Source organism: Molothrus aeneus, chromosome 9, assembly GCF_037042795.1.
Source record: "Molothrus aeneus isolate 106 chromosome 9, BPBGC_Maene_1.0, whole genome shotgun sequence".
Lineage (NCBI taxonomy): Eukaryota > Metazoa > Chordata > Aves > Passeriformes > Icteridae > Molothrus > Molothrus aeneus.
Window position 1 is genome coordinate 16,919,136 of NC_089654.1, and position 25,857 is coordinate 16,944,992.

The window sequence follows — 25,857 nt, forward strand, 5'->3', positions numbered from 1 at the left end:
AGGCCATAAGAAAACTCAGGAGATTGGGAAGATCAAGAGCTTACTATATGGCAGAATACATGAACACAGCCTACTACCAAAATACTAAGTTTGGATTTTTTCTTTCTTTTTTTTTTTCAAAGGATTGAACCATAGAAGCAAAAGCAATACTGGTCAGACAAGATGATAAAGTAACATAACCCACCAGAGAAAGGTAAGGTTTGCTCAGGCAAAAGAGCAAAAAGATATTTGATGATGGCTTTTGGCTGCTTTCTAAATTGGAAATTAGGACAAAATAGGTGTCCACAGTCATTCTATCACACCACCTTTCTTCTTGTCTAGAATTAAGACCCACCCTAGTATTTTACTTTGACCCCAAATATACAGCTGCCTCACTGGGACTGGGGAGGATCACTCCTACAGGCAATTAGCAAACAAAGTTGACAGTCACGCTGTCATCATCATCACTGTCATTGTGACTGAAAGGAGATCCATTGCCTGAACCCTAGAGCAGGCTCAACACTTCCTAGGCTGTCCCCAAAACACCACTGGATGGCTAAACTGAATAGTTTCCAGAGTTCTTAGCAGTTAGATGACATTAAGACTAATTATGGAAAAGTGACAATTCACTACATCACTTCTGCTCTGAGCAGACTGCTTCTGTGCACACACATACATGACAAAAGCACATCACAGCCACATGTAAAATGAGCAGAGGCAGAGCAAGACCCAGGCTCTATCCATCACCAACCACCCATTCCATGCAACCACCACTGGCTGGAGAAGGAAAGGATGCACTGCAATGGACAGACTTGAGCAGAGATCACTACAATGAAAGCAAGACAGTATTCCCAGCTTAAAGGAACCCAAACACTACAACACGTGATGGGCAGTGTTACAAACATGGAAGGCACAAGGATGAATCCAGCACGCTGCCTACAAACTTCAGTGACACAGTCAAGAATTTCAGGGAACCCATTTCACTACTTTAAATGACATATTACTATAATATTTACTATCTGCCTTTTCTAAAATTGTTACTGTTTTAATTGGGTCCACAAAAAAGAATTAAGAGTCTATAATCAAGCCAAGTATAGGCTGGTTTAGAAAGCAACATTCATAAACTCAGGGTTAGTTTTTATTATTGTTTCTTGGATCAACCAGAAAAGAATTTTTTTCTTATAAACTATGCACTTGACACTTAAAATTATATGCAAATGTTACATTCTGTCTGTTTCTTAAGCATTAGAATTTCTTTTTTCTACAAGATAAGAAAACTTAAGAGTAAGAAAGGGTAAATAGTCTTAAGTATGCATACCCCCAACTCAGCTGTTTTCCTCCTTCTAAATTGTGATATTTGAACCTTGAAATAGCAAAGTAAGCATGAAAGCAAAGTTTTTTCGTGACAAAGGACTTGTCTTCCCATTTTTAGAACTTCTCTGTTTACTATCAGTCTTACCCAGAAAATAAACTGACAGTAACTGTTTAGGCATGTCACTTTCTCCATCCCTTCTTCTGCCATAAATCTAGAAGGGCTTTTCTCCTATCTCTTCAACTACTCCAACCACCTCCTGCTTACTTGTTCAACAGCAATTCAACAAGTCCACAGAAGACAAAGATATGAAGAGCAATTCCAAAAAACCCAACCATACAAACCAACATTATCAAAACAAAATATCCACGCCACTAGCTGTAGCTCAAGAAGTGCTTAAGCCTCAACCTGTGGGAGTGTAGGAAGAGACAAGGGAAGGAAGTAGGGCTGTTCTGTTGAAGCTTTCTTCTCCAAACATCTGTTCCTCTTCAAAGTACTGTGGGGCTGGATGGACACTCAGTGACAATCACTACAGCTGCTATCAGCCCACTTGATAAAATTCAGGCAATGCTGACTCATAATACTGAGTGCTTTCCTTCTGATCATGCCCTTCTTTCACTGGCTGTCTCTATTTCCTCTCCTAATCCTTGAGAAAGAACTCACATCTATGCATTTCAAAATAAGCCTTAAATCTTTATAAGCATAAACACAGAGCTGTGATCAAAGCTGTCAACTCACACTGGGAAAGGGAAGAGAAATAAATGGGCACATTTATAAAAACATTTTAATACTATCTACCAGTAAACCAAACAAGACCCAACTGCCATTTCTTTTAGGTACACGAAGCAAAGGGAGTTAAAAAAATTATTTTTTTGCAAATAATTTGGAGATAAGTAAAACATATTAAATATTATCTGTCCTCCTCTGTATTAGTGTCTCCTTTCTATGTCTTTTGTATGTGATCTTTGCAAAAGAAAGCTATCCTAGACTGATATGGAGTACAATGTTTTGATGCAGGCAGTGTTAATGGCAGCTCACGCTGGAAATTGAAAATCGTATAAGCCAACTTCTCCTTTGCCACAAAACTGCTTTATCAATGCTGACGATTAGCAGGTGTTACATGGAAGCACAGAAGCACGGCCATAACTGAATAACTAAACCTGGAATATGTAAGTAGCCAGAACATGATTATCGACTTTTTACCCTCATTACATAATCACGTTCAGGCTAATGCAGCACGAGTTACCGTATTTGAAAACAGAAAATTATCTCGCTCAAGAACGACAGACGCGCGGGTTCCCGGCCCGGCGTTCCGCCGATAAGCCAAGGCAGAACTCGCCCTCTGCAGACAGAGCCGCCGGAGGCTCGCCGAGCCGCGGCCAGTCCCCCCGGCCGGTGCCTCGGGGCGCTTCCACCGTGCCCGCTGCCCACCCGTGTCCCGCCGGGCCGGGGTGAGAGGGGCCGGGACACGCCGGCCCCGCGGCCCCCGAGCCGGGCAGGGCCGCGCAGCGCGGCCTCCCGCACCCCGCCCGGCGCGGACGCTCCCCACCCGGCAGCGCCGCCCGCTCCGCCGCCCACGGCACCAGGAGGGCCCGGGCGTGGGCGGCCGGCGCTGCCCCGGCATCGCTCGGCCCCGCCGCCGCCCGAGGGGACGGCACGGCACGGCCGCGATCGCCGCGCCCCGCCCGGGCCCGGCCGCCCCCCGCGGCGGGGCCGCGCGCCCGGCGCGCCTCACCTTGGGAGCGCTGCCCGCGGCGGGAAGCGGCGGCGCGTGCGGGCATCGGCGTCCGCGCCCCGCCGAGCCCCGCTCCGCCGGCCCCGGCTCCCGGGCCACGTCCCTGTCCGCGCCGCGCGCAGGCGCACTGGGCGCGCAGCCGCCGCGAGGGGCAGCTCCGGCCCCGCGGGCCCCCCGGGAGGGGCGGGCGGCGGCTCTGCCTCGCCGTGCAGCCTGCGGGCGGCCGGAGCCCGCGGGTCTATCGGCGGGAACCCACCGGCGCTGCTCCCGGACGGTGCCACGGCTCTCCCTGCGGGTCTCGGGGCTCCCGGTGCCGTACGCTGGAAGGCCGGGCGGCGAGCCGGCTCTGCAGCGTGCGGGTCGCTCGCGTGCTGCCCTCGCGCGGGTCGCCCGCTGTGTCACCGCCGCCGCCTCCGCACGGCCCCTGAGCCGAGCCCCCGGCCGGCCCGGGTCGCGGCGTCCCCGCTGCCCGCACTCGCTCCTCACGGCAGCGGCACGGAGCCACCGCGGCGCCACCGCCACGCGAGGCGAGGCCCCTGCTCGGCGGAAAGCCGGGTTTGGTGTGATCAGAGTGTCTGCCCGGGCATCTCCATAACGCCGGCTCTGCGCTAGGAGCTGCGTACGGTAACGCGCTCTCCGGGAGCGCCACCGCCTCGGGCTACACGGGCCCGTCCCTAGGCTCATTTGTCTGACACGTTTCAGCCAGATGCCGATTAGGTTACACAAACAGTTGAGACACTGTCTGCCCGGAGCAGCTCCCCATCTAATAGTGAGCCCATTCGCCATTGTCATTCTACAGTGAGTAAAGACTCCTAGACTAAACCATACAAAAATTTTCATTTGGAAGAATTCTAACAAGACCTGTAATAAATAATTTTAAAAATATTTATGAAAGTAATTCGAACCCTACCAGAATACATACAGTACTCTACAACACAACTTCATAGCCAAGTATGCAAAAATACATTCTTAAAAAAAAAGTATGCAGCAATAGCAGGGATAGGCTATCGCCAGGCCTTCAGCCAAACTTTTTTCATTGAAATAAGGCGGTCACTCCTGCAAGAACAGCAAAATGATTTGAAACAATTACTATAAGTGACCACAAAGGTCAGTCCAGTCACAGACAACAGCCTCACTGCCTTGAGTCCTCTGCAGACAAACAGGGAGAGCATTTGTCCTGCTTGCAGGAGATGCTGCTCAAGCATCGGTTTTGCCAGTCCAAGAGACTTATAAGTACTTGACACTGCTCTAAAACCCCTGCTTGATCCCTTGCTCTCCAGAACACACCTAAGTAAAAATACCACATACAAGACAAATTGAGAAATAGCATTAAAGGAATGTTTTTCCCCCTATCAATGTGACATGAATAAAACGTACTTCATTAAAACATTGAATATACTAGCTTTTACCTTAACGTGTTCAGAGTGTGTATGAATAGAGGTCACCCTTCCAACAAACATTGCCAGTAAAAGCCAGAAGGAAAAAAACCCAGAGGAGCCATTCACCCTTAATTTATAAGGGATGCTGGGGTGGGGCTAATAAACCCAGCTGGGGTCTCCATTTTGCAGGGTGGCAATAAGCCAGAAAGTATGTGGGTGTGGCAGGTTAACAGGCTGACTTTTGCCATGGTGAGCTATTTGAGGAGTAAAAAGCCTTCTTACAGAGAAGAACAAGAAATTGATTTTGTTTTTCCTTGTTTAACAAAAAGACTAACATATCTTGCTTATGATACCATTGTCTGTGAGGCATTTGTCATGGAGGTAATTGCCTAGTAGTAACAGCAGACTTTTTGAAGACTATGGATTTATATGCCAGAGGGGAGGGGAAAAAAATGTGCTCTGCTAGAGGTACTTCCTGTACTAATTGAAAAGCACATAGAATTCTGAAGTTTATAAAACTCATTCTTAGATCACAGAATTATTTTTCAATTAGGTTGAAAAGATCTCCAAGATCATTGAGTCCAACCTTTGATCACCACCTTGCCAATGAGGCCAAGGCACTAAGTGCCACATCCAGCCATTTCTTCAACTCCTCCAGGGATCATGACTATGCCACCTCCCTGAGCAGCCACTTCCAAAGCCTAACCACCTTTTCAGTGAAAAAATTCCTTCTGATATTCAATCTGAACCTCCCCTGGCACAGCTCGAGGCTATGTTCTCTTGTCACTGGTTGCCAGGGAGGAGAGGCAAATCTCCGTCTTGCTACAACATCCTTTCAGACAGTTAAATTACTTCTGAAGCTGGCAGGTCCCTACCAAGTAGGAACCACACTGGTATTTGCCTGATATAGTAAACATTTATTTTTTCTTTAATTTTCTTAGTTATTTATATCAAACTAATATTTTTTTTAATATTGGCTTATGTGTAACTAGCAAAGTGGATTGTTGGTATTTTTTTAGTGAAATGAATGAGCATAACCAGACAAATGCATCAGGAATGAAGATTCACTATTGCCTGACAATATCAAGAAACCTGATACCATTTGACCTGTTTGATCCAGTGTATATATGTGTGCAAGTCTATATTCTTGCTTTAATGCATCAAATATCAATAATCCCAAGTAGCTATAATTTATTGTAGGAACAGTATTGAGTTGAGATTTTGGTTGGTTTGATGTTATTAATTACTTGCTGCTTGATCGGTTGTGAGAATTTTCCCTAGAAAATGACGGGAATTAAAATCCTATATCATATACATAAATGGTGACTTTTTAAAACATCAAATCCATGGATTGTTTCCTGTTTAAGACCCCCTTCTCTGTGCTGTATCTCTGGCCGATAGCGGCGGCGCTGCTCGCACCGCCCGCGCTCGGTCCGCCGGGCCGGCAGGGGGCAGCACGGGGCGCGCGCGGCCCCGCCCCGCCGGGCAGGGCAGGAGCTGCGGCTGCGCGGCGCGCGCGGCCTTTTCCCGTTTGCTGCGGAGCGCAGTCGTTGTGCGGAGCGGGCCCCGGCCTCAGGGACCGGACAGTGCCTGGCACGATGGTCGGTACCGGCACGGGGGGGGCTCGGCGGCATCGCGTCCGTCGTTCCGCGGCCGCTGCGCCGCTCTGTCCGCACGGATGGAGCCCGATTGTCGCGGGCTCGGGGCGGCCGCCCGGCGCCGGCGTGGCAATGGCTGCCATTCTGAAGGGGCTGCGCCGCGGGCGGTTTGAGGGGCTCCAGCGGGGCCTGGCCCGGCCCCGTTACCGGCTGCGCCGTCCCCATGGGCTGTGGGGTCCCACCGGCGGCAGGGTCGGGGCCGAGCCGCGGGGCCGGGGCTGATACAGCCCCCGGTGCCCTGCAGCAGCCGCGCCGGGCCCCGGGGTGCGGGTGTCGGACCGGCTGAGGGCGGGGGGCTGCGGGAGAAGCGGCTCCGTGGCAGAACGAGCCAGAGAAGTCGCGGCTGTGCGGGAGTGACAGGAAATGAGCGCGGTCATTGCTCCTGTCCGTGCGGACGGGCCTTTAGCTAAAAGATACTTTTATAAAAGATACACTTTGGTTTTCTATTAAAACATTAGTTCCTGTAGAGGGATAAAATTTATGAAGCTTGATGTGCCGGGTGGTTTTTTTTCCATTTCATTTTTATGGTGCTCTTTTTATCTAAACATAAAAGAAAATCTGTTTAATTCCTGATTGCGCTATGATTGTATTCATGGCACGTGTAGTTAGAATGGTGTTGGCTTACAGGGTTATATGTTAATAACACATAGTTTATGTTTCTTATCCAAGGGGTTTGTGAAAGTTGTCAAGAATAAGGCGTACTTCAAGAGATACCAAGTGAAATTCAGGAGAAGGAGAGGTATTATTAAATTGCCTGTAACACACAATTAAATGTCCTTGGTGAATATTCCTACTTTATGCACGCATTTTGCACACTGCAACTGTTGTTTTTCAGAGGGAAAAACTGACTACTATGCTCGCAAACGTTTGGTTATTCAAGATAAAAACAAGTACAACACTCCTAAATACAGGATGATTGTGCGCGTTACCAACAGAGACATCATTTGCCAGGTAAGGCTCGCCGTGTTTGCTGCTTACCTGCCAGCCTTGCAGGGTGAGGTCAGCACAGAGAGGGAGGCTTGGAGCACCTGGGCTTTCTTAGGCCGGATCTGCGCAGTGATTGTATTGTAAAACACCTCCTTAGAGGAGGACGATCTTCAGTGTTATCACAACTTCAGTAATAAACCGTGTGCATTGTAGAAAAGAAGTTTCACAGGTGTTAGCACTTCTGCTGTGAGGTTATTTGTTGTGTAAGATTGTACTGCTTTAATGATTCTAGGCTAAGTAGAACATTTTTGGGAGAGGGTAGGTGTCTCTGAGGGGGATTTTTTGCTATATTTAAAGGGCTTCATAAAGAGGCCTTTTTTGCTTGACTGAAGACAACCAAGTTCACAATGTGACCTGTTAACCTGCATTGACTTGTGCTGTGTCTACGGGTTCTCTTTTGAGAGTTCTATTTCCATGTTGTATGGCTCACATGAAGCTCTGAGGCCTTATGATGGCTTTCCTGTGAGATTGAAGGAGGCTTGTAAACAAGAACAGGCACTTTTTCATGTTCATTAGGATGTGCTTGTATGTAGCATCATGTGCAGTTCCTCACTGTGGCTCACTTTTCTTGTTTAATTTTTAGAATGTTTTGACTAATTTTTAAGTTTAAAACTTAAAAAAGCCTAGTTTATAATAAGTATATGTTGTTGAGCTCAACATATACTTATTATACTTGGTTTTTCATAGAGTAGTTCTGATGAGAACAGTTCAGTCACTAATGAGGCTATTTTATATCTGAAACTCAAAATGAAAATCAGTGGTTGCAGGGGCTTACATCTGACTGCAAGTCCTTTTCCAGTATGTCAGAATCCTGCAGAAATGGGATGACATTTGGATGCAGAGAGGTGTGAGAGTCAAAAGGAGAAGGTTCTATATTTGAAAGGAACAGCAGAAACCTGTCTGATAGTCCTGCTGTCCCACAGGAGAGCCTGGGATGATGATGATGGTCTTAGACCATGATTAATCAAATCATTCCATAAAGTTACTAACAACGTTGACATGCTGCTTGTATTTTTTGAGATGTATCAGAAAATGGGGCAGAATTCATCCCCATTCATAGTGATTCTTTGAAAGGTTGCTATAGTAGGCAGCTTCTGGCCTGATTTATGTGGAAAGGTAATAACCAGTTGTTGCTGACAAACATTTTAGCTGGCCTAATACAGGTTTGATTTCTTTGTGTCTTTACTTGAGGAGTTGATGACTCCTTTTGCAAAAACACACAAACAATGGGGGGAGGCAGGCGGGACAGAACAAACACACACCCTCCCAACAAACCAAAGCAGCAGCGCTCCTTGAGCTTGCATGCAGAGCTTGGCAGTTTTTGCACACTCGGGTCCAGCATGGCTTGAGTAGGTGTCAGAGGAAGAACGTGGAGCCCCAGTGGTGGAGCCCTAACGTTTGTGTGTTGCCAGATCGCCTACGCCAGAATCGAGGGGGACATGATCGTGTGCGCTGCCTACGCCCACGAGCTGCCCAAGTACGGCGTCAAGGTGGGGCTGACCAACTACGCTGCTGCCTACTGCACCGGCCTGCTCCTGGCACGCAGGGTACGTACGGGACGCCTGGGGCTGCTGCTCCCTCAGGCCATGGGGGGAGAGACCCTTCCCTCCGTGCTGTGGCAGCCCACTGAGTCTTTAGGGCTCTCAAAATCAGACCTTTTGCTCTTTGCCGTCATGGATTTGATGTGTCTGGTGACTGTCGAGTCACAGGGAGAGGTCTGACAGCATGCAGTCTCAGCTCCAGTAGCCCACTTTTATGCCTCAGCCCTTAAGTTTGGTGGAGGGAGGGAGGGAAGGAGGATAAAAATGTGAGAAATGCACCTTGTGGAGTTCAAAAATATGTAAACAGCAGCTATCCATTTTCCACAGGGGTTCATGAGTAAGTTCAGTGGTGTACCTCTGTAGGAACAGAAGGTTGGAACTTAACAGACACACAGCGGTGGTTGTTAAGAATCTTTGTTATTAGTATTGGGTACATACTTTTTGTAAAGAAATTTGTTAAAAACATGATTCTACTGCAAATTCACATTTTAAAGTAATGGTAATTCTAAATTTTTATCAATAAATGGAGGTAATTTCAAAAGTGTGCTTTCTTTCCTCACAGCTTCTGAATAAATTTGGCCTTGATAAGATCTATGAAGGCCAAGTTGAAGTCACTGGCGATGAATACAATGTGGAAAGTGTGGATGGCAAGCCTGGTGCTTTTACATGCTACCTGGATGCAGGTCTTGCCAGAACTACTACTGGAAACAAAGTCTTTGGTGCTCTGAAGGGTGCAGTGGACGGGGGGCTGTCTATCCCTCATAGGTAATGTGTGTTACAAAGTATTTCTTTGGGGTTAGCCTGAGATGTTATGTATGTGACAGTCTACTTACACGAATCAATTTATGCTGAAATAATTTTGTACTGACATAGTAATAGTTATGTAATTAGATTCTGGGTTTGGAGGTTTTTTGTTGGTTGGTTTTTAATCTACAAATGCAATTTTGATAGTGCTGCTGTGAATTTGTGTGTTGCCAGATTGCCTTCGCCAGAATCGAGGGGAAATTGTGAACTGTCGAGTTGTTATGAAACTTCTAGAAACTAAAGAACTATCTTGTTGCTTTTACCAAAAATCAAGAGAATGCCCTTACCAGATCTTCAAAGGGTATTTGCTTGGTGTGATACTTCACCAAGTTGTGTGTAGGTGTTAATTTCATTGTGAAAAAATGACTTATCAGGTACAAACCCACTAGTACTTGCTACAGTTGTCAGTACAGCAGTAAGTCTGAGCAGTCCACCTTCATTGAGAATTTCCACATGGATCTTTTGACTGTTACCTAACACTGGTATTACACCTGAATGCTGCTTTCTGCTAGCAGCAGTGAAGAACTATTGAGATGTTTTGTGTGTTTTCCTACGCTCTCCCATGCTGTCCTATTCTTGGCTAATTGTCCAGTTGTTTTGAGTTGGCTGCTATGTGATGATACTTGCAGTGACTGAACACGCTGTAGTTGGTCCACAGCGTGTCTGATGTACTGCAGTGTTTCAAGACGGGACTGATGGCAGCTGAGATTAATTTAAAAGGTCCAATTTTTTATAAGAGGGTCCTATGCCTCAGTTATCTGTAGGAGAATCTGATGTATGAGTCATTTCAGTGTGCATCTTAGCCTCTGCATTAGAGCCTTAATGTGACTGTACCTGCTGTTTGACAGCACCAAACGTTTCCCTGGCTACGACTCAGAGAGCAAAGAGTTCAATGCTGAGGTGCACCGCAAGCACATCATGGGCCAGAACGTGGCTGATTACATGCGGTACCTGATGGAGGAGGATGAAGATGCCTACAAGAAACAGTTCTCCCAGTACATAAAGAACAATGTAACACCTGACGGGGTAAGGTTCATCCAGCTGGAGCTCGGAAAGTTAAATAGAGAAGCTGATAGGGACTTCTCTAATAATGCAAATAAGTCTGATATGCCGCATTATGTGTCTCATGTTGTATGTTACCCATGCAAAGAAAATATTTTTTCGTTCACTAAGGGCTCTAATATTAGTGTAGAACGTCTGAAAGTGGAACCTTTTTGCCTGCTGTGAAACTTTCTATTCTGTCTATAAATCAGACTTGACCTAAATCTGTGCTGGGCCACTTTCCCCCCTTCCCAACAAACTAAATAAGAAGTTTCTGTACAGACTCTCTACTCTTTCCTTATCCTGCCCCACAGTCTATCATTTCTGCAGATGTAGTGCTTGTAACTGTGGGTGAGCATGTGGTTGTGGGTCACATCTCTGGTACTGTTTGTGTGACCCTAGAAGGGAGTTCTGCTATTCCAGGAGAATAGAGAGAGCCCAAGGTAGCATTTCATGAAGGTCTAGACTGTAATGCACTTTATTTTAGTACTGCTTCACATTTTAGAGTTAATAAAGTACTAGAAGATGGGTAAGAATACAGAGGTGGTTCTTTTAGTTTTTCCAAGTATTAAACTCCTTCCACATGGCTTGTCCTGCTGCCTCTAATATTCTTGCTTGGTTCTCCTAGTAAGTGATCTTGGAGCTTTAAAACATAGCTCTCTCATGTTCCCTTTTTAGGTTACAGCAAACTTCATTCTCTATCCCTTCATTTCCGGGGGGTTTTGGGGTTTTGATAAATTTAACTAGTTGCTAGTTTTTTCTAACAAATTATAAAAAGAAAATAATGTAAATGCCAACTTCATCTGCTTTCTAAACAAATAGTAGTTATAGCTTGTATTCAAATGAGCCTAGGATTTAGGTCACTATATAGACATTTGCTCTTTGTACACCTAAAAAGTTTTTCACAGCTGAGATCTAGTGGTCTTAATTAACCACCAGCAAAGATATTCTTAAAATTTGTGCCATTATGGAGCCAGAGTTGCCTTTGGGATAGAGCAGCATTACTGCATGCCTGGGGACAATGCAGGCACAGGGATCTTGGATTTCTGGTAAACCTACAACTGGACCGCTATGGTAAATTTTATTTTTTTTCTTTTTTTCCCAAGATGGAAGAAATGTATAAAAAAGCCCATGCAGCTATACGGGATAATCCAGTCCATGAAAAGAAACCCAAGAGAGATGTCAAGAAAAAGAGGTAAAATTCTCATTCTTTCTAACATCTGTGTGACTTCTCTGTTGGAGATACCTTAGGTACAGTGAAACTAGTAATGCAGTTTTGCAGTTCTGTCACTAGTTCTGTGTTCTGGAGCAGATTAAGATACAAGCAGTTCTGTAAAACTTCAGAGTTAAATTTAGCAGCAGGAATATAAAATTCAAGAGCTCCTAACTATTTAAAAAATCAAAGTGAAAAATGTTTGTGGCTTGAATAGCTGGAACAGTGTGTACCTTCAGGTCCCAGTGTTTTCAGTGGGAAAGCTGCTTCTCTTCAGCTGAGAACTCATTGACTATTTTGTCATTACCAAACTATTTTGATTTTTAAGGGTGTGTGTGAAAAGAAATGAAGACACAGCTGTTGCAGTGGGCTTGATAATGTCTATGCTTCAATCACAGAGGATACAGAGTTTACCTCTAGAGAAATTGGAACTGTCCAGCCATGCTTTTTGTGGTGTTTAACTACAGCCTTAGATCGTTATGAGGCAATAAAGCACGTTACAGAAGTGGGACTATATTCTCCGCTGCACTCTTAATCACAGTTGTGTGGCACTGCTACTTTTTAGCTTTGGATCTACTGCACACTGTGCTTCCATTACAGATGGAACTGTCCCAAGATGTCTCTTGCCCAGAAGAAGGACCGTGTTGCTCAGAAGAAGGCCAGCTTCCTCAGGGCCCAGGAGCGCAGAACGGAGAGCTAAGACAACTTCCACAGTTTTCTGTGAAGCTTTGGAAAAAGTGGCAATAAATTTATTGAGGAAGCAACTGCGTAAGACCAGCTTATTTATATAGTTTATAAAAATAGAGGATTTTTTTTATTAGGTATTCTGTACCTGAAAGGGTTTTTTTCTCCCCTCTCAAAGTCCTGTGTGAATTGAGTTTTCACAGAGAAGAGAGGTGACAGACTTCAAAGACCAAGGCTGCTGCATCAGAATTTCTTCTATGAGAAGGAGGAAGTAAATTCGATTAATTTTTAGCATGGTTAGTATCAAGGACTAAGTAGAAGAGTTTGCTGCTTCTAACTAAAGAAAGATTTAATTTTTTTTTAAAGGCTGTACCTTTATTTCACAATTCTTTCAGCATACTTCATGTTTGGAGGGAGTCTGGATGTAGCTTTGGAAAAGGCCAGGAGCAGTCACAGTAGGTTCTAAAGCCTCTGCCCAAAGGTAACCTTAGGCTTTCAGGCACTTAGCACCTCCAAGCCTTGGCTGCTACTGAATCAGGTACTGTCTTGAACTGAATACTTCACGTGATTTAGTTGATAAGAGAATTCACTTCAAGTTGCATGTACAGGAGTAAGTACAGAAGCCTTGTTAAGGCAACATTAATGAGACTCAGACACCAGAGCCTTTCCCCTTGACTCCCCACACACGCACCCAGACCATGTTCCCTTCCACTTCACCCCTAGGGTTCCCTTAGCAGAGCCCAGAAAGTCTGGTTCCACAAGGCAGTTTATTCCTGGTGCAGGAACAACTGGAGATGGTTCCTCTGAGGAGCACCCCATGGCTTTTATGCCCTCACACTCCTTCCTCTTCCCCTGATGCCAGTGTGGAATTCCTCAGTCTTCTCCTGCCTCCCCTCTCTGTGTCCATCCACCTCACCACTCAGCAGCTTTCATCTCCTTATCCTAAAGGGTGGCTCCCTCCCAGAGCCCAGTCTGTGTTTCCCTCTGCAGGCTGAGCCACCTGGAAGAGAAGTGTTCCCCACCAGCCTTGTCCTGCCCTGCTGCTTTGCCTCCTCTGTTTCACAGGCACTTCTGTGTGCCAGGAGGTTTCCACTAGACTCAGAGAAACTGTTTGCACAGTTTAAACACCAGTAAAGCAGGCTACATGGAGGAATTATTTGCTCTAAGATACTGGTAGTTGGTGTAAATACTGCTATTGAAAAAAAAGAGGGCTGTGATTTATTGTAAACAAAAGTGTATTTTTTTTCCCAATGGAAGCTTCAACTTTATGCAACAGTAATAAAAATGAAAATTGTGTACAACAAACTGCACTATTAAACATATTCTCCAGTTAAGATACCCAATGATGTTGGGTATTTTAAATATCTCTGCCCAAGTAGCAGTCACTGTCAGATTTCTCCACAAGAACATGACCACTTTACACTTTTAGTGCATTGCTGGTTACAAATACTTTTTAGTTCATAGTTGGAGCACATTAGCAAGTTCAAGACAATAATTAGCATGAGCATGGTATTTCTTAAATTAAAAGGCTGATGTTCACAAAACAATCTTAACCCAAGCTGCATATTATTACATCTGGTATGGACAAATTATTTTACTGTGGTCCTGTACTTCAGTGTTGTCATTCTAGGAATGCATTTAAGACAGGAGTTAACCTTTCAAATACTTAAAGCTTGTTCTTACCTCTGCTGAAAATGAATTAAGGGCCCAGGATTTAGAAGTATACAGATGACTGCCATTAAAATCATAAAGATTGAACAACTTTATACCTAAAGCATTTATAAATTAAACAGACAACAGGTAAGTATTGGCCTATATTCAGGTGTATTATGGACATACAATTCTGCATAATTGTGAGTACAGATGTAAATCTGAAAAATACAAGGGTGAAGATTTAAGGTGGTAGAGTGGTCATGCTTTGTGGCGTGCCAGGATCACGTGATGTTTATTTACTCATGACTTGAGCCTGAACAGTGACTCATAGATGCTACTAAAAAAAAAGAATAGTATCACACTGCAGCTCACTTAGTAACAGCTAGGAATGAGCTGGAAAATACCTCATAGGCTCCCATTTGAGCAATATTGCACAATCCTGAACAATCCAGCTTCTGTCCTAAAATTGAGGTCTAGCTTTTGCTTACATATTTCCTGCAGTAGTTAAGAAGATTGAAGTACAGGTCTGTAGCTAAATGTGGAGGGACCGTTAAGAGACAAGACTATCCACAACTATTAATTGTTTCTCATGTCATACAGCAGATTCCTGCACTACGCAAACTTTCTTTTTTAACTGCTTGGACACGTCTGCTATTCAGTATTTTTAAAAATTCAGTTTTCATACTATAGCTTAGTCCACAAAGTCCTTGCTTTTCACTGTTAGCTACAGCTTAATTTGGGTTAAAGGTTTCCACTGAAGTTTTGAAACAGAGGCTGGTATTGCTGCTAAACCATATAAATGACTTTAAGAAATAGTACTCTAAAATTGTTGGCTCCCACAGGGCTCACCATACAATGACTTAATTAAAAATGTTGAACTACTTGAACATTCAAGACGTAAGCATGAGGTAACAATGTGTAAACAGAATCTGATTTGTCTCATATTACAACCTATCCATTCTAGAATAAAATTCTAATTTTCCACAGTTAAAAATTATTTAATGTGCAAATTTTGCCATGCCAAGGTATTAGTAAACTTCAATCTCACAGTTCAGTTTATTCATAACAGCAGCTTGGACTTGGACACATTACTTGCAGTAGTGGTGATTCTTCATAAAACTATTTAGGAAAGAAATCCTCTGCAGTTATTTCACAAGTGGGCAATGTTTTTCACAGAAATGGAAGATGTTCCCTCAGCTGATGTGGTGGCACAGTGAACACTTTCATCCTGTTCAAGATCTGACAAAGTGCACAGAACAGTCAAGCATGCAGAGTTCTTGTTTCTGTAACAGCACTGAACAGCAGGCAGCCTTCTGGCCTCTGCCGGGTCATTCAGTGGCATGTTCATTCTTTGACAAGCCCTGTCCTGAGTTACTGACTGAAGGGCAGGACTGAAAGAACCATTAATAAAATCTGAGTAAAGAAATATCTTTTTAAAAAGGTGCAGGTTGTTTTTATCAAATGTCTTGGGCCACCTCTAGTGGCAGGCATCAATATTCTTTTCTGCTGGTGGAGAAGCTACGAATCATTTGTATGAGAAATTTTCTTCCACAGTAAAGTTTTTAAGTTATTGAGTATTAAAGAATGCTCCATTTCCATCTGATTTGCTGTGACTTTAAGGGCAATGCACAAGTACAGTTGTTTCTCTAGTTCTTCATGGATATCAGGAGGAGCACCACGAAGCAGATAGTCTTTAAGGAGCTGACAAGCTTTTGCTAAGTTTGGCTGAATTACTTCAGTGGTACATCTCATTTTGCTTTGGTCACATAATGTTCTACAATCTGTACCATAAATGCAGTCCAAATCTGAGTCGCACTGACGATCTTTAATTATCTCCTTTAAATTAATTTCTGGCACTATTTTTCTCATGTCCATCATTTTCAAATCATATTTATCATTATATCCCAAGTTTTTGGCACTTGTATCACACATAAGAAAGTTTCCGTAAGGTCCGTGGAAAATATCTTCCACAAATTCTAAAAGCCCTATAGCTATTTTTGCCTTTCTTGGCCATGATGGAGTGAACCACTGGTCCATGCTTCTTCTGAAGCCAGAGGGAATGAGAAGTTCTATGATCCATGGAAGGCTGATTCCATAGAGAGAGGTATATTCAACTCTTTCGGTCACATAGAGATCCCCACAAAAACCCATCAGCTTGGGAGTATGTTCTTTATCCTGCAAGATGACCATTAACAGAAACTCCTCTAGCTGCAGGAGTGCCCATGCAGATTTTGCCTCTGGCAAAGAGACTCTTCCATCTTTGTTTCCATCAGCAAAAGACAGGATGAGATTAACCAGTTCTGAAAGATTCCCTTGTTCACCCAGTTTTGCCTGAAAGCAACAAATGAAAAAGATTAGGTATGACTTCATTAACTACTCCCAATCCATCTGTCACTCTGCCTCTGTTCCTCTCCTTCTATGAATAATAGGAATAACCGGCTATGTTGTGGTTTTCATTGGTTATGGATGTAACAGGACCTGCCATCAGCAGCCTGCAGAGCTTCCTTTTTGTTCTGTTTTCACACGCACTGAGCATACAATCTTCTGAGAGAACTACCTTTCTTTGCACTTCAAAATGCAAATATTAAAATTCAATTCTTGTTCTTCATCAGTCTTGGTCAGTCTTTAGAAAAATTGTGTCAAGTAGCTTTTTCAATGTTTTCTAAGAAAAAGTGTGAAGAATTCAAAAGTTTAGATCAGGTTTAGTTTTCAGCTGATTAGACCTTACAAATGTAGAGGAATAATGTTATGAATTACATTTTGTCCAATTACTAAGGGTACCAAGACAAAACGGAGTACAAATCCCATAATTACACTGAAATGCTTAGTTTTGTTATTTGATGTAATCACCTCCATTGTAGGACTACAGAGAAAAAAAGCCATTACTGGAATCAGAACTGTTTCATTTTCAGCTAGGCAGATAACTTTTTCCAAATTTTCCTTAAAACTATCCTAACACACCTGCTGCTCACCATTGTTAGAGACAAAGCTGTTGTAATGCATGACAACTGACATCAGCCTTACATCATGTTCTCTATACCAATACTAGCAAAATCTATGGACATACAAGATGAATGCCAGCTTCCATCATTTAAAGAGTAAGGAAAAAGCCCTGATATAATTAGTTACTTCAAACTTCATGATAATCACCTCTGGGAAAAACTGTTATTGTGCTGATTATTTTTCTAGCCTTGAAAAAGGCTCGTACAACAGGGTATTTTCTCCAGCTTCAAGAAAACAAGCCATTCTGTCAAAATAGACTAAATAGGAATATACGTACTTTAAAAAGACCATATACCATTTCTTTGAATTTCTCAACAGTGGTTCCTCTTGTTGGTTTATCAAATAGGACTATTTCCTTCCTTGGTTCTGGGTCAGTACCAAAATCAAGTTGAGCAGCTTCCTCCATCTGGCATTTTATAACACTTTGCAGATTTCCCCAGATTCCTAAATAGATCTATGCAGAAAAAGAGGAGGAAAGGTAAACACTGTAGAAGTTCAGCTGAAGACCACCTGTCCTCCAACCATTGCTTTAAGAATCAACACAGATCAGGAACTGAATCCTGTGTGCAGACAATGAATGTGGCAATTTGAACAGACAGCCACTGCACTGTCAGAACACAGACAGCTCCCCAAACAACAGCCTGGCATCACTGCCACCTTTGCATAGCTTGTTACGAGGCTGCTGCTTCTACTGGGGATGCAGGATAGCAGAGAAGGCAGTATGATGTACAGAGTGTGCACAGTCTGGCAAACTGTGGCAGGATTTAGGACATATTGTATATGTTCATGTAGTATAAAATAACCATATACCCCTCTACATATAGGACTAATTTCTATTATTGTATATAGGTGCATATTATGTATATTGATTTGTATTACAGTGTATCTTCTTTGTATAGGTGTGTATATAAATATATACACACACCTATACAAAGGTATATATATATATACATACACATTCACACACACGTTCTGCCTGTCACAGCAAATAGAATTTGAAATAATCTATATTAAGCAGATACAACTTGCTGACACTAAGGTCTACCTGATGTTCTAGACAATGACATTTCAGTGGGAAATAATAAAACTAGATTGGATGAGTAAAGCCTTACCTGGTTATTGGGCTTTGTTGACAAACATTTTCCAAAATACAAAGTTTCTTTAGCACAAAGGCTACTACATGCTGATCCATCAATAACACCAGTCTTGTATTTGTCACACTGAAACAAACGGGGGAAAAATATTTAACAAATTGTCTAGGAAAGGAGGCAACAACTGTATCTCTTCCAACACCTGAGTCTTGAAAGAAAAACCTAAGAAAATATTTTAATAACCCTATGCTAAAATATTGTTAAGAGACACAACTGGTTTTATCTGTAACTGAAGCTGTAATCTTACATCAGCATGATGGAATATGAGAATTTAATTAAATCACATGTGGCACAGACTGAATTAGTCAAACACTTGAGAAAGCTATACTAAATACACTTACTATTATTTTCCTGCAGTCATGGCCTCTGCAGAGTTCTGTGTAGGTGGAGTACTGAACATACATAATCCAGCTGCCAACAAACACCACCAGCCAGGAGATGAAGAGATACTTGATCCGCACGTACGACAGACGGACCTAGAGCACACAAACAGAAAATATTGTTTGTAATTCACTGAGCAGCAGGATATTTACTATTTCATTTACTAAAAATCATTTACTATTTCATCTCTAAGGAATTTGCCCTCCACAGTGATATAATAAGCAGACTGCATTATATGGAACATTTGCTTCCTTCAGTGAGCAAAACTGACAGGGGAGGTCAGTTTGATGTATGTAAGTGGAAGGAAAATTGAGATATAAATAAATAGAAAGAAGGGTATCAGACCCTCACAGGGCAAGCCAGACTGCAGGAACCAATTTGATCAAAATCATAAACTCCCAGAGCTCAATTAAGTGCATTTTTCTCTAAGACCAGTTACCTATGTTCCACTCATGGTAAATCAAATCCAACAGACCGGGAATTTGGTAAAAAAAAATCTGTGTTAATGTGTAAATATGCAAGATAGAGATACAATGAGCAGAATGGATATCGGGGTCAGGTTCCATATGCTAAAGTCTCCCACTCCTTCCTTGAAATGACACCATTAATTATGCAAATAAAATTCTTCTATAGTAGCCTCACTTTCCCACAACTGTATGCACAACTTTCCTGTTGTTTCTGTGGCCTCACATATAGAATTTTCACAGGGGCAGAAGGAAAAACTATTTATAAATTAAGAACTGAGGGAGAGCTAAGTGTCTTACAAAGTAGGAGGGATGTTTTGATCTTTTCCTTCTTTTTTTTTTCCTCCTCCTCAGAGTCTGGTGTGCTAACAGGATGATTTTCATATTCACATCAGGATCAGAAACCAATTAGAAGATCAGGATCAGCTTTAGCAGCAGGATATAAGGAAGTGGAGGAGAGCAGCTATATTTGGTCAGTACAAGATCCATTTCTATCAGTATCCTGATCTTCAGCAATAGCTATAAAAAAGACACTATTGAAGACTGATAACATATATTATATACACTAAGTGCACACCCAGGTTCCTCTAGAAGAACTTGCTAAGCCAGATGTAATACTCTATTAAATCTCAAATCTTTAACTAATTTACCCAGATTCCCTTAAAAATCCACATAACCATCCACAACAAACTTAACAATTAATTCACAGGTCTACTATCCACTGCCATGGTCAGGGACTGGACTTTATTTTGCTGCAGTCTGATTCATATTACCTTTGGTTGAGACCCCCTAGTTCATGTATTGGAAGAGAAGAGTGAACAATCTCTATCCACTCTGAACCCATCTGACATGATTTTGTAGGCCTCCATAACACACCTTCCCATGATCTCATCTCTTTTGCAAATTGACAGGTCCTAACTTGACTGTACATCATGGAGAAATTATTCCATATGTTTGGAAAAGGTTCTAAGAAAGGTAGTAATCATGATCAGTTTTGCCATCACATACATACACAGAACTGCAGCAGATGCAAATAAGCAATTTTTTTTTTTAACCAGAAAGACTGCAGTAATTTATTAGTATTTATTAAAATATAAAAAACAACCAGCACACATTACACCCTTTCTCTTGGAAACAAAAAATCCAGAAAAAGTCCATTTCAAAGACCCAAAGGTGATTCCAATGCCTAAAGCTGTGGTCCTGCCACATGCCTCAGCTGTGCACCCCTATTCCTTCACGCCTTCACACACACTCACTTGACAATCTTAGAACTACCTGGTTAAAAAAGAAGAGAGTTACAATTAACTTTTTATTCCAGTGATTTTTTTTAGAGACAGGTTTTATAAATTTGGAGTTTTTTAAAGCTATTTTTAATAACACTGTTATGTAGCAGAACATGAAGCACAGAAAACTACTGGTAAAATCTGGGGAAGATCAACAGAAATAAAACAGACAATTTTAGGGAAAACTGTTTCATGTGTAAAAACTGCTTGGGAACCATAGTTTCTGGGACAACAAACCCTCTTCATTCCTCAGTGCTTGCTGAATCCTTCCATGAACCTTGATAATACATTTTAAACCAAAGTGCTGTTTAATGACATTTTTTATTATTGTATCCATTTAGTACAACCTCAGAGACCAGTAGCAGCATGCAGGCCTCAGGACCGCTGCAGAATATTGACCGTTCTCCCAGTATGGATACTGAATATGTTGTCGTCCTCCTTAGGCTGAAAGAGAATGTACTTGAGACTGAAAATCCTCCCCAAATGCCACCTGACTACATTGTGTATTGGGCAGGAAGTTCCAGAGAAGCTAGATTTATTTTGAGCTCAGCACTGTGCCAATGGAGTCATGCAGCTTTTGACTTGCAGAAGCTGCCCAGCCAGTTCAGAGCATGGACAACAGCATCCCTCTGCTTACAGACAAACAAGGTTTCACTCTCTGGTTCAAAGGGAATTAGTTCTCTTATAAGGACTTCCCCATCAAGTTCAGCAAAAGGCATGATAATTATTTGATTTCTTCCCATGCATTCCCCTACCAAATATTCACGTTCTCCCCAGAAAAGGTCTGTGAGCATCGACACATGTAGCTCACTTCCCTGGCACAGGCACACACTGTCCTAATGAGGGCACAGGGCTCCACTGAGCTGCTCTGGCCACACGGGTGAGGCACCCTGAACACAGGGACACACTGCTCTGCAGAGCACTGGAACATTTCTGAGCAGGAAGTCCCAAACAGCATTTAGCGAACAACACATATAGATGGACTCCGTTTGAAACTGTGACAAACTGCCAGGAAACTTGTCATAAGAACATTTTTAGGGCAACAGAATGACAGAATTCCAAATTTATCAAAAAAAGGAAGAAAGTGTTCAAAACAAGGAAACAGTTTCTTTTTTCAACTCTACTCTTCTATCAAGACTAAACATAAGCCAGGGAATGCAAGAATGAGGGAAGCACTTGCAATGCTTGATGTTACAGATTCAACTTCTTCCATCACTTGTATATTCTGCTAAGTCATAAGCACTGAATAATAATTAGACATCCATCCCCTGAAATAGAACTGGAAAACCACTTCTGGCAAAACTCAAGCCTGGATGCACTCCAAAGCATATGGAGAGCAGTGAATCAACACGCAACATAACTTGACAGATTTTTGGTGAGTGTACTTTTTATTTAAAACACTTTTATGGTTAAAGAGTATGAAAGTGTTTCTTTGTTTAATAGTACAGAGAGCTTAATTCTGGAAAGTATTACACATAACCATAGTGTAGTAATCTCCAAATCAGACTTGTTCGCTCCATTTGTCTTACATGCTTGCAATAGAAAAGGACAGATGAAAAAAAGTAGGCCAATCATGTTAGAAATTCTGTTTTGTTCTCTGTTCAGTTTGATTTGTCTCTCACAGGAGGCATTTCAGGTAGGCTGACATGATGTCTGAGAGCATTAGCCCACACTGTTTTGGATGCCACAAACAGGACACGTTCAAATTTTTAAAAGCAGGCAGTGCATGCTTATGATATGCCAGTTTCTTGAGTTATTTTGTATCCTGAGTAACCAGAGTGAGGAAACAGAGCTGAGGTATCTTTTGAAATAAAATAACGACCAAGATGGAAAATGGGACATCTCTCCTTAAAGGTTAAACAGAGCACAAGAGATTAAAATCTTAGAGCAAAGAGATTGTTTAGGAAATTTCTTCTGTGTGGGGCTTTAAACTTGATGATTCTTTGGCCCTTCAAAGACAGTCTCTTGTACATTACTGAAGTCCATGAGGCACCTTTAAAGAGTCTGTAAACTTGATCCAGAATCTATAAACTCAAACTTCCACACATACAAGTGCTCTTTACATGATTTTTGTCATAAGGAGTCCTGTTGGTTAGTCCTCAGCCTCACAATACAATTGGTAACTACAGCTATCAGAAAAGAACTTCAGGGCAATGTCCCTTAAATCTAGGACACTAACTCTCCTTGTCAAACAAAATCCCAGTGTTAATCACCTAACTGTAAAATCCTATAAATACAATTAAATTATTTTTGTGGTCCTTAGCGGTGTTTAAAAGTTTTTCAGGTTTTAGGGTATTTTTGTTTTGTTTTCTATTATTACATGATTTGCAGTCTAAGCAATGGCAAAGCTTTGTACTTCAGAGTTACTATTCTTTACTTAAACATTTACTCAGGGACGACCTAACACTAAGTGTGGGGCTGAGTTAAGATAGCTAAGAGTGTGTGCCCTGCTCCTTTTACATGAGCTGACACATGGCAGGACATGTTTTTTAGGCTCAAAGATCATCAAGACCTATGGGTCTTGCATTCTGCACAAAAGCTAAAGCATGCATAGAGCAATAGAACATTTGCCAAAGAATATCTGTTGCAACCCAGCTCATAACATCCTGCTTCCATTAGGGCAGAAAAGCTGGAACAAGTATTAAGTTCTGTCTGACAGAACCTGATGTTCTGGCAATTCATTTCACCACATAATGTTCAAGAAGTCTGGAACGCCAGCCAGCAAAGGCTGGAATTCACTCTGTGATAACCTTCCACTGTACAAACATCTCCCCTGGTGTGCTACTTGAAATGCTGCATAGAAACATTGCACAAGTCTTTCCACCTTGCTCACAGCCCTCAGTGAGTTAAGTCTACCCATTACTTAGAGGGCTTTGGCTTCTTTGGAGACAAATCTCAATAAAGGGCTCAGCAATCAGTGTAAATTACGACTACACTTGTCATGTACCAACAGTAACATGCAGTGACAAGAAAAGCTAATATATTGATAGTTGCTGCTGTTCTATGGATGCATCAAATATCAATATACATTCACTAACACAGAAAAATATGTTTAAGGTCACAAAGCCACTATTAGCTCTCCTAAAACAAGTCTGTAGAATATGCAAAATCAGCTCTCAGTATAAGAAAGCACAACCAGATTTGTTTTTTAATCTGCAATAGAAACAAACATTTAACTTCTTTGGCTTTTCTAATAAATAATTTTGTGGTCTTCTTGTTTCTTAGCAGATTTTAAAAGAGCGTATTTTGCTTGGAAGGCCTTAAATTAAATTTTGAGAAGAGTCGTGAAGAATATTATCAGACCTCACCATATGATGATATGAAAGAGACTATCAAGGCAAAGAAGGCAAACAATTTGGAGACTCCTAATTTGAAAGGTAGCGTATAGATTATTAATTAATTTTTGTTTGGATTGAAGGCTTTATGCCATGGGAATTAAAATACTGTACAAGTGTCTACTTCAGTAAATAGATCTAGAGTAATCTTTTTTGGTTTAAAACCCAAGTGATATGGACCCAGAGTTGCAGATACATACCATCAACAGATGACAAACACATAAACAGAATGTGTAAGAAAAGTAAACATTATTTAGCTCCTCAAACTCAACAAATGCTCACCTTATTTACAATCCAGTTAAAATACAACCCAGCTGATAAAGGGAAACCCAGTGGATAAACCATCAAGCTACCAGAACGTCATGACCGACTAACATTTCACCGCAGAACTTCCTACGACACAACAGCCACATCACATCCAACCAAAACCTCCTTACTCTGCTAACTGAAGTAATGCAAACACGTACCTGCATATAGAAATGCAGAAGTGTGTCTATGAACATATAAGGAAATGCATGGAGCAGCAGTAGAAAAGTGCCCGATATTAATTTTTTAGAAGACATGCAAAAAAGGGCATGAGTTGCTCCTGCAGGCTGTGGTCCGTGCGCTGACAGGATGGATCCCGCAGCACGGGCGGTAGGTGTAAAGCAGGGGCGCGGAGCACAGCACGGGGCTCCCGGGCCGCGGCAGCGCCGCAGGTGTCGCTGCCCCGCCGGCCGTGCCGTGAGCCCGGGCAGCCGCGGGCCGCCCGCCGCGTAACAGGTCCTGCGCCGGCCGCCCCGCGGAGCGCGCTGCGCCCGGAGGCGGCGGGAGAGGCCCGATCCGACCGGCGGGCGGGCGGCGAGAGGCACCGCGGCCCCGAGGCCGCCGCCACCTGCTCCCGTGCCCCGACACGGCCGGCCGTGCCCGGCGCCGCCGCCTCCCGCCGGCCGAGCGGTAGCGCGGTGCAGCCGAGCCCGGCCGCCGCCAGGCGCCGGCGGGAGGGGAGCGGCGGCCGCGCCGGGCCGGGCCGGGGGAAGCGGCGAGAGCCCTGCGGGGGGCGCCCGCTCCGGAGGGAACTTTGCGGGGAGGGACGGGCGCCGGCCCCGGCCCCTCGCCGGCCTACCTGCGCGGAGTGGGGCTTCCTCAGCCAGGCCCCCGGGAAGAGCCGCCTCGCCATGGCAATCACACATCCCCGCAGCGGGCGGCGGTCGGAGGCGGAGCGGTGAGGAGCGCTCCCCCGCCTGCCGCCGCAGTCGCGCCGCCGGCTCCGCTCGGCTCGGCGGGGAAGAGCTGCCTCGGGCACCGGGGCCGCCGAGAGACGGCGGCTCTCAGCGGGCAGGGCGGGCGGCTGCCGCCTCTGCCACCTCTCACGCCGCGCCGAAGGTGCGAACGCGGCAGCCGCGAGGGAGCGAGGCAGGGCTGAGGCGGCGAGGCGAGCCCCGCCCGCCCCGAGCCCCCGGGGCTGTCCCCGTCCCTTTCCCCTCCAGGGCCGCCCGGAGCCCGTGGAGCCGACAGCCACCCCCGAGCTCCCCTCGTGTCTGCCAGAAAGTGCTCGGGGCGCTGTCTGGGGACAATTATGGGGAAGTCAGTTAATAAATAACGCGTGTCGTTGATTGCGAACAGGCTCCCGTCATTTACTGGATAGGGTATTAAAACCAGCTGCAGGCTCCTTACAGTCCTTAAAAAAAACCCCAACACCCCAAAACGCCCCGCAAAACCCCAAAAAGGAGTAGTTCCTCCAAAATAAGGAAGGAGCGTTTGCCTGGACACATATTAACACAGATGAGCAAGTTTTTACCGTGAGGTTGGTAAGAGCAGCCTGAATAGGTTGCCCAGAGAAGCTGTGGATGTCCCAGTTGAAGGCCAGGTTAGACAAGGCTTTGAGCAAACTGGTCTACTGGGAGTTGTCCCTGCCCATGGCAGGAGGGTTGGGAAAAGGTGATCTCCAAGGTTCCTTCCAACCCCAGCCATTCTATAATTCTACATTAGTGCCATAAAGTGGAGAAACGTTACCTATTTCTTCTTGACCAGGGCATCTCTCAGCTCTTCATACATTGTGGGAAGCCTCAGTCCAATTGAAATTGGTGGGAACATTATTAAGTTCAAGTAAAATCATCCTTTCTTATCAAGGTTTGGGTTTTGCCCAGCCTTCTTGCCTTTATGACTTGGTTGTGACTTCTTTTAATGCAGTGTGTTAGCGAGTCAAAGCCAGAAGCTGGGAGTCTCCAGCCCTGCTGCTTTTTGTCTATGAGACTTCAGGCACAAAGATTGT

At 43.8% G+C, this 25,857-nt stretch overlaps 3 protein-coding genes and 1 non-coding gene across 9 annotated transcripts in view; 2 read left to right on the forward strand and 2 right to left on the reverse strand.

Annotated features, from left to right (window-relative positions):
- EVI5 (ecotropic viral integration site 5) overlaps positions 1 to 3,389 on the reverse strand; it is a 70,778-nt gene extending 67,389 nt beyond the window's left edge. The window contains exon 1 of one of the 6 annotated variants that reach the window (XM_066555312.1): positions 3,283 to 3,389. The gene's annotated coding sequence lies outside the window, so the exon portion shown is untranslated. Of the gene's footprint in view, positions 1 to 3,026; positions 3,135 to 3,282 lie in introns of those variants that run through there. The other 5 variants (XM_066555311.1, XM_066555314.1, XM_066555310.1 and 2 more) reach the window with 5 other exon arrangements.
- A 2,508-nt stretch (positions 3,390 to 5,897) lies between these two features.
- Positions 5,898 to 12,413, forward strand: RPL5 (ribosomal protein L5). The gene is made up of 8 exons (XM_066555318.1): positions 5,898 to 6,006; positions 6,733 to 6,802; positions 6,899 to 7,014; positions 8,463 to 8,597; positions 9,154 to 9,356; positions 10,244 to 10,421; positions 11,543 to 11,631; positions 12,250 to 12,413. Exons 1-8 carry the CDS (start codon positions 6,004 to 6,006, stop codon positions 12,347 to 12,349), a joined length of 894 nt encoding a protein of 297 aa, XP_066411415.1. The 5' UTR covers positions 5,898 to 6,003; the 3' UTR covers positions 12,350 to 12,413.
- On the forward strand, positions 10,004 to 10,098 carry LOC136560406 (small nucleolar RNA SNORD21). Its single transcript, XR_010784145.1, has one exon. It is a non-coding gene; the product is annotated as a small nucleolar RNA SNORD21 (small nucleolar RNA).
- Positions 12,414 to 13,550: 1,137 nt separating the features above from the next.
- Positions 13,551 to 24,891, reverse strand: DIPK1A (divergent protein kinase domain 1A). Its single transcript, XM_066555317.1, has 5 exons — positions 24,709 to 24,891; positions 18,482 to 18,616; positions 18,102 to 18,209; positions 17,267 to 17,443; positions 13,551 to 16,317 (listed from the first exon to the last, which is right to left on the reverse strand). Exons 1-5 carry the CDS (start codon positions 24,760 to 24,762, stop codon positions 15,505 to 15,507), a joined length of 1,287 nt encoding a protein of 428 aa, XP_066411414.1. The 5' UTR covers positions 24,763 to 24,891; the 3' UTR covers positions 13,551 to 15,504.
- Positions 24,892 to 25,857: the final 966 nt, after the last annotated feature.

Bases quoted from the DNA above. Each gene is read 5' to 3' on its own strand.
- RPL5 (XM_066555318.1), top strand. The intron at 6,803-6,898 runs GTATTATTAAAT...GTTGTTTTTCAG, and splicing joins GAAATTCAGGAGAAGGAGAG to AGGGAAAAACTGACTACTAT. The intron at 10,422-11,542 runs GTAAGGTTCATC...TTTTTTCCCAAG, and splicing joins ACAATGTAACACCTGACGGG to ATGGAAGAAATGTATAAAAA.
- DIPK1A (XM_066555317.1), bottom strand. From the start codon at position 24,762: ATGGCGAGGCGGCTCTTCCCGGGGGCCTGGCTGAGGAAGCCCCACTCC. The intron at 18,617-24,708 runs GTAGGCCGGCGA...TGTGTGCTCTAG, and splicing joins GGAAGCCCCACTCCGCGCAG to GTCCGTCTGTCGTACGTGCG. The intron at 17,444-18,101 runs GTAAGGCTTTAC...TTTTCTGCATAG, and splicing joins CAACAAAGCCCAATAACCAG to ATCTATTTAGGAATCTGGGG.